The following is a 13,012-nucleotide window of genomic DNA, read 5'->3' on the forward strand; positions in this document are numbered from 1 at the left end:
TTTTTTTTATATTTTTATATTATTTTTTCCAAAATCAGTTTTAGTCAAAATGTATTTTAGGATTGGAAACATGAAATATATTTTATAATATGAAGTCTGGTATTCTATTGGCTATGGCATCCCAAGCGGACTTCAGCCAGGTTTTTATATTACATAAGACTCGAGAAACACAGAATGGCCTTTAGGCTGCAGAAAAGGATGTGTGCCGACCTGAAAAAGTCAGCATCTTTCTCTCCACAGTAAGCCAGATCTTGGCTTTGTCAGGACTGCACTTTCATCGACCAAAGTGAGGCAGCTGTATTCAGCTGTTAAGCTGCAATGGGATAAACTACTTTTAGCCTTGGCGTTAGGAGATTAAAGCATTCTGCCAAGCATTGCGCCATGTAGGGATAGACAACCGACAACATCCCTAAGAAATTAAGGATAAGGTCTGCGTTAGCGTCACCAATTCCAATCTACTTAATCATCAACGTGAGGTAGTTGTCCTTAAAACAAAAAAACCTCAAGACTGGCAGACAGCGTCTGATGTTACTTATCAAATGAAACATCAGAGGAAAACAATGCTGCTCAGTTGAGCAATCAAATCACATAGCGGACACATTAATTGCACATCTTAAATTTTTCACTAAATTTTTCAACTAAACATCGAAATACATCTAAATAATAAACTAAATTAACCATTTAAACTAAATTACTGATCAAATTATTGATCTAAAGCCCACATTGTCACTGTATGATACTTGAAATTTTTCCAGAATGGCTATACAGCTGAATAAAATTATGCTGCATTATTTTCCTGTTTAACACTGTAAAGCTGCTTTGAAACAATCTACATTGTTAAAAGCGCTATATAAATAAAGTTGACTTGACTTGACTGACATCTTATGTTTCCTTTTTTGTTTTTCTTTATGTCTCCATGTATTTGCTAACAGGGGAGTCTTGATAATATCAGCATCATCCTAGTCTGTTTCCCTGGCGCCCCCCAGCTGTCACCAGAGGCACTGCACCAGGAGGCTGAGCTGGAGGACTTTCTAGAGTCCAAAGTAGTTGGTAAATCATCTGATCTGACTTCTTTTGAATGTGCTTTTAAGATTTATATGATTTGTGTCACAGATGAAAATCCTTTCAAATCATGGATGCATGTAATGGTTAGAATAAGTGGTCCTCTAGAGGTCTGCTTGAGGAATTGAATCATTGTCATGTTTCTTTGGCAGAGATATTTGAAGAACTGAGCGCAAGAGGTGATGAGCCTGATCTGCTGTCAGTCCTGACAGTGCTGGCTTCAACAGTGATACCTGGACTTCCACCAGGGGGCGGCCTTCAGAGCAAGTGAGTGTATGTTTTATATCATAACTGCAGACAGCAATGATGTGAGAGAAGTGTGGAAACCTATTTCACAGACTGTAACATGCACATCTTTAGGCAAAAAAAACAAACACATTTTGAAACCAGATAAATCACAGTTCCAGCATGGTTTCTATACAAGATCTACCCTTTAGAAAGCTTTCGATTAGCATTCTTTTTCATCCGTTTTTACCTTTTTTTATTGCTGTTGTTAAAAAACTATTATTATAGTAATAGTTATTTATTTATTACCCTCACCGGTCACTTTATTGGGTACCCCTTTGCCTTCAGAACTGCTTTAATTCTTTCATCAAGGTGCTGGAAACATTCTTCAGAGATTTTTGGTCCATATTGACATGATAGCATCACGTAGTTGCTGCAGATTTGTCAGTTTCACATCCATGATGTAAATCTCCCGTTTTCGCTCACAGAACTGTCGCTCACTGAATATTTTGTCTTTTTCAAACCATTTTCGGTAAACCCTAGAAATGGTTGTACATGAAAATCCCAGCAGTTTCTGAAATACTGAGATCAGTCTGTCAGCCATGTTCAAAGTCACTTATATCACCTTTCTTCCCCATTCTTATGCTCAGTGTGAACTTCAGCAGATCGTCGTGATCGCATCTACATGCCTAAATGCATTGAGTTGCCACCATGTGATTGGCTGATTAGATTTTGCGTTAATGAGCTGCTGAACAGGTGTATTTAATAAAGTGACCTGTGAGAGTAGCTATATTTAATATAATAATTTAATCATATATTCATAATAATAATATTAATAATACTAATAATAATAATATAAAAGTGATCAATTAAGTGAAATGAGAGAAATATTTTTAATATTTTAGTCAAAGATGATTGACAATTAGCATACAGTTTGGATTGGCGGTATGGTTCTGTTCTGAGCAAGAAAGCATGCAGCCTAGCATGGAAAAGAGCAGGGAGAGCAGCAATAACCCCCCTTAGGGTAAACAGAACAGAACCAACATCAAAAAGTATAGCAGATATTATTAATGTTCAATGATTTAATGTACATGATTCAAGAAAAATGTGTCTGATTCAAAGAGGAACATCAGAAGGCCAGTCCTGACTGGACGACAGGAGGAGCTGGGGATGGAGGAGGGTTATTAGCTTCTGAGCAACACGATAAAGATGCTGATAATACTGAATGGACCTTATATAGGCAGTAGCGTACCGTGGGGTTTCAGTCAGGGCCACAATCATCACATACACAATCATCAAAAGACTAATAAAATAGATTTTTTGATTGTATTTTTTATTAATAGAGTTAATCTATTCTTTCAAAATGCTTATGGGGAGGGGTTATTGCACTTCATCATATGGTGCTATTTCATGTATAGTGACTCACATGGTACAGTATAGTAACACATTTGAAAATCGAAAATCATCAGATTATGAGATTAAAAGCTATACAATGATGACATATCCACCATTGTGCTGCATGCAGAGCAATGTCCAGGTACCCCGTGTACACAGCAGCTGTTCTCAGATTCAAGTGTCCACTCAGTACAGGCACCAAAGCACCAATCAACTCCAGAGCTCAAATGATATGTAGGTGTGCTGGCTGACAAAACAACAGAGGATTGAACTTTGAAATAACATATTTTTTGGACAATTGCAGGCGGAACTGTATCATTTCTGCCTACTATCAGCAGAAAGAGGCACGGCGATCAAGATTAGCCCAGGTAAGCTTCTGCTGGGATATTTTATGTTATACTAATATTTCATATTACACATGTTAAAATCACTAATGTATTTATCATTCCTGTATGCTACAGTTAATATCTAAGCCTTTTGTATCTCTTCAGGAACTCCGTCCCACAGATGCCAATTAGAGTCTGTCTTTTATAAATGCTTAATGGATGTGCTAGATTGAGGAAGATGTTAAGGTGATCAGTTTTCTGTCTTTAAACCCATACAAATGGAAAGGATCTTCTTTTTGGACAGCAACAACAATTTTACTTCCTCCTTTTTGTCCGTTTCCTGAATGATGAAACGTACAAAAAGCAATGCTGTGCCACAATGCAGGACAATAATGACTGTATATAACTTTGACTCTTTAGATTGTGATACGTTCAGTATTTTCCTTACCAAATGTATTCAATGAGTCTTACAATCGACAAAACTCAGGTAACGTGTTTAAGCAGTGATGACAAATTTTAAAGATTCTCTTCAGTCTTTGCATTATAACAGGTAATTTTTTAAACCGATACCATTAGATTATTCTCTGGACTCTGAGGAACATTACATTAGCAACAAGTCTATCAGTGATGTATTAAAGGAATAATTGACCCAAAAAGGATTTACTTGGCTTTAGTGCTTACTCCTTTTAGAAGCTCGGCAGCATGTGGTAACAAAGATTTATTTTTAATAAAAGGAGGGGGGGGGGGGGCAGCATTCAGGTTAGGAGAAACATGATCTTGCATAAATAATGACAGGCTTTTCAATTTTGTGTAAACTATTCCTTTAAGAATTCAAAACTTGAAATGACATCTCTAAGAAACAAATTCTATTAAATAGAATTTAAACAAGCACTTTTAAATTTTGGATTATATAGGCCCGTAATATGGTCACAGCGTGCAATTTTTTCTGTTTTTGAATAGTTGTTTCCTGTAAAACTCTCTACTCTATTTGCATGATCTGTACTGTGTTGCCTTACTGACCTCTTTGAAATTATGCCAATATATAGACGTGTTAATATTACTGAGATATTTCCTAATGACTAGCAAATGAACCGATGCAGTGCTGTATCATGTTGTGTAATCTTTGTGCACATTTTACAGATTTTGTGCAATATTTGTGCTAACATAAAAGTTAATAATAAACAGATCAAGTCATTCGTGATATTTCTGTTTATTAATGTCTCTGCTGCTTCATAACCAGATGGCTTTATGGTAATTATAGTCATACATTTTGACAGTGTGTGTGGCTGAACTCAGATTTCAGCACAGGAGTAACAACATCAGTAAGCATTTTTAGAAGAAAAGGTTCTATATAGAAACTTAAAGGGTTCTGTCTCACTTCATATATAGAACCTTTCAGGGGTTTCCATCATGGGATCATTTTATGGATTTAGTTTTAATGGTGCACTATGTAACATTTTTGCAGTAAAATATCCAAAAACCAGTGTTATAGGCCAGTGTTATATATTTTGTTCAATTGAGTACTTACAATATCCCAAATGTTTCCAACTATTTGTAAATCGTGGGAAATTGCTATTTTAACCAAGGAACCGGGACGTGTGAGGGAGTCGCCTGTCAATTGGGTCATATCTGCGTTACCCTCGGTTTGCGGTTTTATTTTGCAGAAACGCTTTACTCTTACTGTGGTGTGCAACAAGTGTCATAGCAGCAGCCGAGCGAACGCACAGAGCATCATATTCAACACACTCAGATGTATCTAATATGATAACCAGAGCAGCGTTACCTCAAACTCATGACCAGAAAAGCGGAAGTGGCGCCGGCGACTGTGACATAATAAAAGTCCCGCTGCTCGCGAGGTGTGTGTTGCGTTCATCTTATTAACAATCGCTCCAGCGGCCTTGCTCAGCTCCACAACACTCTGGCCTGCTCTGCTTCATATACAGTAACGTTAATAATCGCCTCCATGAACATGATTTCTGCCCGAGTCCTATCCCGATTCTTTTCCACCGGCTGTGAGGAGAAGACCTTCTGCGCTCAAACGTGGCGTCATCAAACTACGCCTTCGTTTTGAATAGGCGACCTCTAGCAGATGGAAAAGTTACATAGTGCACCTTTAACTCTTTCCCTGCCATCACCAGCATTTTTGCAATATATCAAAAGAAAGAACAGACCCTCTTCTTTTAAACAAACAATAAAATAAAGCTTTATGCCTTATTTGTTTTTATCAACACTTGAATGTGGGTAAGTTTCATAAAAAAGTTACATTTTGAAGAAAAAGGCAGAGAAAATCGTGTTTTTGTCAATGACTACATCCATATCAGATTCTGAACGATGATCGAATCCATCAGTCCAAAGCTTTCACAGTCCTGGGTTGACATTTCATTCGGTAACATTGGGCAGTTTTGATGACCATGTTATTTAATGCATCTGCTTACATACACTATGATAACGCTTAGTTTCTGCTTCTTCCCTCACCTGTTTTGATCAGCAGATTCAGTACTCTTTCAGAATCAGAACCAAGCCTGCAGTGCTCCTGTCAGAAATTGAAGCTTCCGCGCCTCGATCGCCCCCTGGTGGCCGGTCCCAGTATAGCTCCTAAACCCCACCCCTCCATGTATTTGAATGGACGCGAGACACACTAAACAATTCAATTACACTTCAAATAATTGTTTCCTAAAGATGGTTTCTGTCATTTTAGGTAGTTTTTATTACGATAATTTCATTTCAAGTGTTCGTTTTTTAAACAAGTTTAGTTTTAGTTAGTTATTTGATGCTATAAAAACGGGGGGTGTGACGTCATGATTGACAGCTGAGATTGACGGCTTCTCTGAGTGAAGTTGTCAATGAGGCACTAACAGACTTTTTTCTGGATTTTCGGGAGGAGATTGGAGCTTTAGCTTTAATTTCTACATTTCCATAACTGTTTATTTCACACCAACACAATTAATTATTCTGCATCTGCGAGAGTGTGGGCGGGCTTTTGAAAATCGCGCCTCTACTTCCTGTTCTCTACTGCGCAACTCCGGTCCCGAGATCGCTACTGCGCATACTCGATCCCAAGATGTCAGCGCCGTGAGCGGGCCTATGAAAGCTTCAACTATGGTCAGCGGAAGTCAATGAAGTCGCGTCGTCCATTTTTTTTTACGGTCTATGATCAGAACATGTGTAATAGCGCCCCCTACCATATAACAATGAAAACGTGGTGCAGGTGTGACATCATTTATACCACTATACCACCAAGGCAGTGCTGGTGCTGGTTCGGAACCAGAGCCTAGTTTCAAATCGGTTCTTTGTCTTTCCACACAAGCTCCGAACCAGGAAAAGTGGTTCTTAAGTAGCATGCACCAAAACTTTGTTGGTCTAGAAGTAAGAACCGCTTGTATCATGCGCTCATCGGTCTGCGCAGCGCCGATGCATCTCGAACAAGCCTGGTGTTTTTAGTACTTCCGGTTCCATCGTCCCGAAATCAATGTTTTTTTTTTAATGGGATTTTGGTTAAATGGCAGAAATAAGGTTTGTGGTGAACACAAGCTCAAGCCATTTTCACGTTTTACTCTACGACAGTAAATGTTTTTTTTTTTTTTGCTGTTACGTGTCTTGAAAAAGGCGGTTGTTAAGTGGCTAAATGACTACAGAGGCTGTTGAGGAGATTAAATGTCATCACGCAAAAAAGGTAAGCTCAGTCTGCTTTCACAGCCTCATTATGCTCATAATTGTGCTCTTATAAACTAGTGTAACTCAAAAGTTCTGGGAAAATGTTTTTAGATAAAAACTGAAAGAGTTGTTGGAAGCTTATGATGACTTATTTGTGGGACTGTGGTTTAAGCTTCAAAATTCATAAAAGTTATGTTCATCTGTGATATAATCTTGATGGACAAATGTGTAAGTACACTCTAAAAAAAAGGCTCGTAATCATAGGGAACCTTTTTTAGTGCTATATAGCACCAATTTTGGTGCTTCAGTGGTTCTTCAGCGGTTCTTCAGAGGTGCTATATAGCACCTAAGTCAAAGAACCAGTGAAGAACCTCTGAAGAACCGCTGAAGAACCTCTGAAGAACCGCTGAAGAACCACTGAAGCACCAAAATTGGTGCTATATAGCACTAAAAAAAGGTTCCCCTATGATTACGAGCCAAGAACCATTTTTGGTGCAATATAGAACCTTTTTTTTTTTAGGGTGTATAATCTTTTGTTGATCACAGAGCTTGTTTTTTTTTGTGATAATCCAAAATAGAGAAATCCTATTGGGTTTTTAATCGAGGGAACCAGTGTGAAGCTAACTGCACGTTGGCCTACAAGGTGACGTCATACCTGCACCACTCAAGGAAGCTTTTTCTCACAAATGACAGAAATGCTCAATGGCGGGAAAAGTTAATTTATTTTAATAACATTTTATGAATTAAACAGCTTGTAAACATATTTTATTACTAGAAAAAAAAAGATTGCATAATACTTGTTTAACGGGTTAAGATATTTCTCCATATTATATAGTTGTATTCTTTTTAAATTTAGTTTAAAAATCATAGAGTTCTATGTAAAACCCCATTGAACCATTTTTTCTAAGAGTATACCAGTGTCATCCTCAGGGGGGCAGTAGAGACTCGCTCCTCATTTAACACACTTAACCAAAAAAGCCGTCTGCCAACACAGCGTTACTGTCTGTCACTCAGAAACAGATTTGAATAATAATAAACCTCTATAAATGACAAGGCTGCTGTAACACAAATGTAAAAAGCGTGAGTAGGCCAGTTATTTCGTTTGAAACAAATGTTGATACCAAAATAAATATTCAACAAAACAGTCAAATTTGTGTTTTCAATATCTACAGAATCTATACAGAATACCTTCAAAATAATATTCAATTATTGAAATGACATAGCATTCTTTTAAAAGAATGATGATACTTTCGCATTAGATCCATTTTGCCACGTCAATTTGCACATAATTGTAGGCTATTCATTATTAGACCATGTGTTTCTTAGAACATTCACGGCTGCGTGATAGAAACGATCAAACAATGCACAACTAATACTGACCATCTCCCTTTGATTTGACACTTGTAGGCTATTTCTTCCCTCGGGGACTGTCTCTCTGTAAGTGCCGTGGCTTCATCTGCCTGGCTCTTGAAAATCAGTCTGTTTTCGTGAAGAGCCGTTAAAGTATCTCTCCAGAAGCACAGTGTGATTGCTCACCACACCGGCCAATCACTTCAGCATCAAAGTGACTCTGAGAAGCTATGTTAGCCATTAAAATCACATTTGTTTATAATGTTTTTTAAAAGGAAAGAACAAAGTCATTCATAAATGCTTAAATTTACCTTCCTTGTGATCTACAGAGGTAATTGGCTATTTTAATTTGATGTAGCCTAATTTGCTCTGTACTGTATATTACAATAGTAGGCTAAATGTACATTTTACACCTTTCATTGCATGCAATAAATGATTTAACATCGGGGAACTTAAAGGGATAGTTCACCCAAAAAATTTTTTTTTAATGTTTATCTGCTTACCCCCAGGGCATCCAAGATGTATGTGTCTTTGTTTCTTCAGTAGAACACAAATTAAGATTTTTAATTCCAACCGTTGCAGTGTGATAGTCGCATAATGCATGTGAATGGGGATATTTTAGAGTAGAGAGCTAAGAGAGTAAAAACACATAGACATACGAATCCTTATTAGACCATGCGGCTCGTGGCGACAGATTGATGTATTAAGACACGAAACGATCGGTTTCTGCGAGAAACCGAACAGTATTCATGTTATTTTTTTACCTCTTATCAGAAGAACGTCATCTAGTATTCCAAGCGCCATAACTTCCGGGGAATAAGGTCAAAATACTGGCGCGATCAAATATATATACGTAGATGCCTCATTCGACCGATCCACGCAGGCACTAATGAGAAATCTATGTATATATCTATGATCGCGCCGGTATTTTGCATGTATTTTGACCTTATTCCCCGGAAGTTATGGCGCGGGGACGGCTGATGCAGAGCCATAGAAAAAAATGAAATACATTTTTAAATATGGATATTTTTCCTACACAAACACATCAATTTGCTTCAGAAGGCCTTTATTAACACCCCGGAGCCGCGTGGAGCACGTTATTTGATGGAAAGATGCATTTTTATATGGACTTCAAAAACAGAGCAACTATTACTGCTATTATAATGCTTGGATTAGCCAGAACATTTTTAATATAACTCAAATTTTATTCGTCTGAAAGAAGAATGTCATATACACCTCGGATGACTTGAGGGTGAGTAAATCATGGGCTAATTTTAATTTTTGGGTGAACTATCCCTTTAAGAAACCTAAACTTTGATTTAGTCATATAAATATAAATTAGCATTATACATTACCATGAATTTCAAATAATTTTAATTACACTTAAATTCAAATTATTTGAAGTACAATTTTGAATTTTAAAGCCATTATCCATTTAGTTCTGAATGGAGCACAACCCTGAACTAAAAGTCATGATTAAATCCTGTATATCTTTATATGCAATTACTGTGCAATATCCTACGTCATCTTTGTATAACCGAGCTACCTGTCGACACTCGTCTCCTGAAGGCGGTTATTCATGATAGCAAAGGCGCCCACTCCACCGGAGAAGCCGTTCTGGCGAACATGGCTCTGTCTTGGATTACCGTGAGCCGTCTCTGAGAGTTGCTTCTGTAGAATAGCCAAAGAAACCTTGTTGGTCATAAAGTCATTGACTGAGATCATTTCTCCAGACAGTCTGCGCCCTGTCAGATAACCTCCATCTGGTCCTAAGCCAGCCTCAGTCTCACTATCACAAACTGTTTCCACTGATGCATTAGTGAAGCGCTTTCCCGCCGTTTCGTTGGCTGGGGCAGGGTGCACGGCATTGCGTTTTTGAGCCCTCTGCCGAGAATTTCCCGGAGGCTGGTGGTTGTGCCGCTGGTTGGGAATGCGTGGGAAGCAGCAGCAACAGCAGGCCCGACCTCGCCGCCTATACGGACGGCCACGGCAAGGACACTGAGCCTTGTTGTTGTCCAGTTTGCCGAGGATCCAGTTGAGCGTCTGCTTGATGATGATGGAAATGACATTAAACAGGGAATAAATGCAACACACACCCATGAGGATGAAGAGGCAGTTGCCCAGACGGTAGGCCTCCTGAGCTGTATAACTTTCCCGTTGGCTGCTCACTACATCCCCGAAACCAATGGTGCTGAAGGCCACAAAGCAGAAGTAGAAGGACTCAAAGTAGTCCCAGTCCTCCATGGCAGAGTACAACGCCGACGCGCAGCATGCAACCAGCAGGGCTGCGATGCCCAGAATGAGCATTACATAGTAGACCGATGGTTTCCAGCCCTCCAGACTGTCGTCCTCGCTCCTGGCCTCCTCTCCTCCCACGCCAGAGCGGCGCAGTTGCCGCTCGTGACACCAGCGCATGATGTAGGCCAACATCGTGATGATGCGCTCCAGGAAGAGGTTGAAGAAGAGGATTGTTGCTGCACAGCCAAGGAGTCCGTAGAATATCAAAAAGATCTTACCTGCAACCGTGACGGGAGTGGTCATGCCAAAGCCTGGAGGGAAATGGGAAGTATTTTGGTGATGTATTTTCAATACATTTATTAGTATTCATGTTTTAAAAAAATAACACACACACCCACACACACCACACACAACACACACAACACACACAACACACACAACACACACAACACACACAACACACACAACACACACAACACACACAACACACACACACACACACACACACACACACACACACACACACACACACACACACACACACACACACACACTAGTGTCACTCCAATATGCTATGGTTTAAAAAAAAAAAAAGGTTAGTTTTTTCATACAATGAAAGTAGATTGAGGCTGACCCCAAAAAACACCATATGGCACTATATGTCAAGTCTAATTTATGCTTGTGGACAATTTCATTACTTTGCAAGTGGTCATGAGAACAGCAACAGCCAATAACATGTGACATGAATCACTTCAAACCAGGAGGCAGCTTGGATGTTTTGTAGAAAGTTCTGTTCTGGACCACAGAAAAAAGAAAATGACATGGATTCAGAGCTACGAGGAATTTGCCTTTTTTATTATTCCTTCAATGATGTGCATGGTAAAAATAAATATATTGAAAACCTGAAACCAAAAAAGTGAAGAAAGTTGATTTGGCCAGTGGAACTATTTATAATATACATTGTTGTATTCTAGTAGCCAGTGTTACTTCATTCATTATTCGAATTTTTGTTAATATTTTGAATTATTTATATTTAATATTTTTAATATTTAAGTTAGTAATTTTGTCTGTTTTTGTCATTCTTGTCAAGTTTTTGTTTCCTTAAATATGTCTACACAGTATATCATTTATATTAAAGGGTTAGTTCACCCAAAAATGAAATTTCTGTCATTAATCACACCCTCATGTTGTTCCAAACCCGTAAAACCTTCGTTCATCTTCTTAACACAAATTAAGATATTTTTGATGAAATCCGAGAGCTTTCTGACCCCTCCATAGACAGCAACACAACGACCACTTTCAAGGCCCAGAAAGGTAGTAAAGACATCGTTAAAATAGTCCATGTGACTCCAATGGTTCAACCTTAATGTTATGAAGCGACGAGAACACTTTTTGTGCGCAAAATACAAACAAAAATAATGATTTTATTCAACAATTTCTTCACGTCTGTGTCAGACTCCAACACAGTTTACGTTGTAAATAAAGTGCAGTGCTTCCGAGTTCTACGGCAGAACGGCTGCTCACCATTGGCTAGCTCCTGCGACACATCGGCCAATGATGAGCTGCCTTTCTGCCGTAGAACTCGGAAGCGCAGCACTTTATTCACAACGTAAACTGTGCTGGAGAGCTATAAAAAGTAGACTAGTACTCTTTACCTTTCTGGGCCTTGAAAGTGATAATTACATTGCTGTCTATGGAGGGGTCAGAGAACTCTCGGTTTTCATAACAAATATCTTAATTTGTGTTCTGAAGATGAACGAAGGTCTTACGGGTTATCAAAGACATGAGGGTGAGCAATTAATGACATAATTTTCATTTTTGGGTGAACTAACCCTTTACGTTTTAGTTTATTTACATTTTAGTACTTCAACTTTCAACAATAATTAAAATGTTGCCTTGATAATGAGTTGAAATGCAATAAGTTTAGGTTTTAAATATTTCCCTTTGTTTCAGTTTGTTTATTTTATTTCAAGTAATGAAATTTTTTTATGGTTTTAGTTCATTAAAATAGTAGAGCATGGTGCTAACAATGCCATTGTTATGGGTTTGATTACCAGGGAATGCATGAATTAATAAAACAGTAAATAATAATGTTAACGTAGTGTGCTTTAGATAAAAGCATCTGCCAAATGTGGAAATTGTACATTAGGATTTCTGCAAATTCTCTTTTTGGGAAATTGATTTGGTGACGTATATGAACTCACCAATTGTGGAGATTACTGTGCCCACAAAGTAGAAAGCCCCTGAGAAATCCCAGCGGGGCCTAAGTTTGTCTACACGGATCCCAGCCACAAAGGCCTCCTCATACTGCCTTAGCAGGACCTGCAGTGATTTCAGGTTTATGCTGTTTTGCTCGGTGAAGTTGGCCAACTGTTCATCCCAGCGCTTGTGAGCCTGCAGCTCAGAGGGATGCTCCAGAGCGGAGAACACCACCGCCCCACAAAGTAGGTAGAGGACGATGAGGGCTGCCAACAAGCCAAAACGGGCATTGTCTTCATTCAGGTGGAGTGGGAGGCAACAGCTGTTGCTGACATCTCTTCCACGTGGCATGACTTAATCATCAGCAAGAAGTGACAAGAACAGGCAAACATGCACAGCCACAAGAAATCACACACTCGCTTTCAAAACGCACACAAACGTCTCCACAATGGTCTTTAGAAGAGGCGTAGAGTCACATGAAAACCATATGTTGCTCTTGTTTGCTGATACAGTTCAAAAATGAAGGACAAGCGTGTACTGGACAAAGTTCTTCATGTCCATTA

The 13,012-nt window shown here is 38.8% G+C and overlaps 2 protein-coding genes across 2 annotated transcripts in view; one reads left to right on the top strand and one right to left on the bottom strand.

Annotated features, from left to right (window-relative positions):
* ppm1nb (protein phosphatase, Mg2+/Mn2+ dependent, 1Nb (putative)) overlaps window positions 1-4,210 on the top strand; it is a 7,046-nt gene extending 2,836 nt beyond the window's left edge. Inside the window, exons 3-6 of the mRNA XM_079834950.1 lie at window positions 933-1,050; window positions 1,215-1,329; window positions 2,987-3,050; window positions 3,174-4,210. Of these exons, the coding sequence (XP_079691076.1) occupies window positions 933-1,050; window positions 1,215-1,329; window positions 2,987-3,050; window positions 3,174-3,200 (324 nt within the window). The 3' untranslated portion in view covers window positions 3,201-4,210. The remainder of the gene's footprint in view (window positions 1-932; window positions 1,051-1,214; window positions 1,330-2,986; window positions 3,051-3,173) is intronic.
* Window positions 4,211-9,554: 5,344 nt separating this feature from the next.
* kcnk12l (potassium channel, subfamily K, member 12 like) lies at window positions 9,555-12,800 on the bottom strand (the record flags this gene model as incomplete). The annotated part of the gene is made up of 2 exons (XM_079834685.1): window positions 9,555-10,561; window positions 12,455-12,800. 2 exons carry the CDS (start codon window positions 12,798-12,800, stop codon window positions 9,555-9,557), a joined length of 1,353 nt encoding a protein of 450 aa, XP_079690811.1.
* Between the last annotated feature and the right edge of the window lie 212 nt (window positions 12,801-13,012).

The sequence above is a fragment of the Gobio gobio genome, assembly GCF_949357685.1.
Source record: "Gobio gobio genome assembly, chromosome: 14".
In the NCBI taxonomy this organism is placed as follows: Eukaryota; Metazoa; Chordata; class Actinopteri; order Cypriniformes; family Gobionidae; genus Gobio; species Gobio gobio.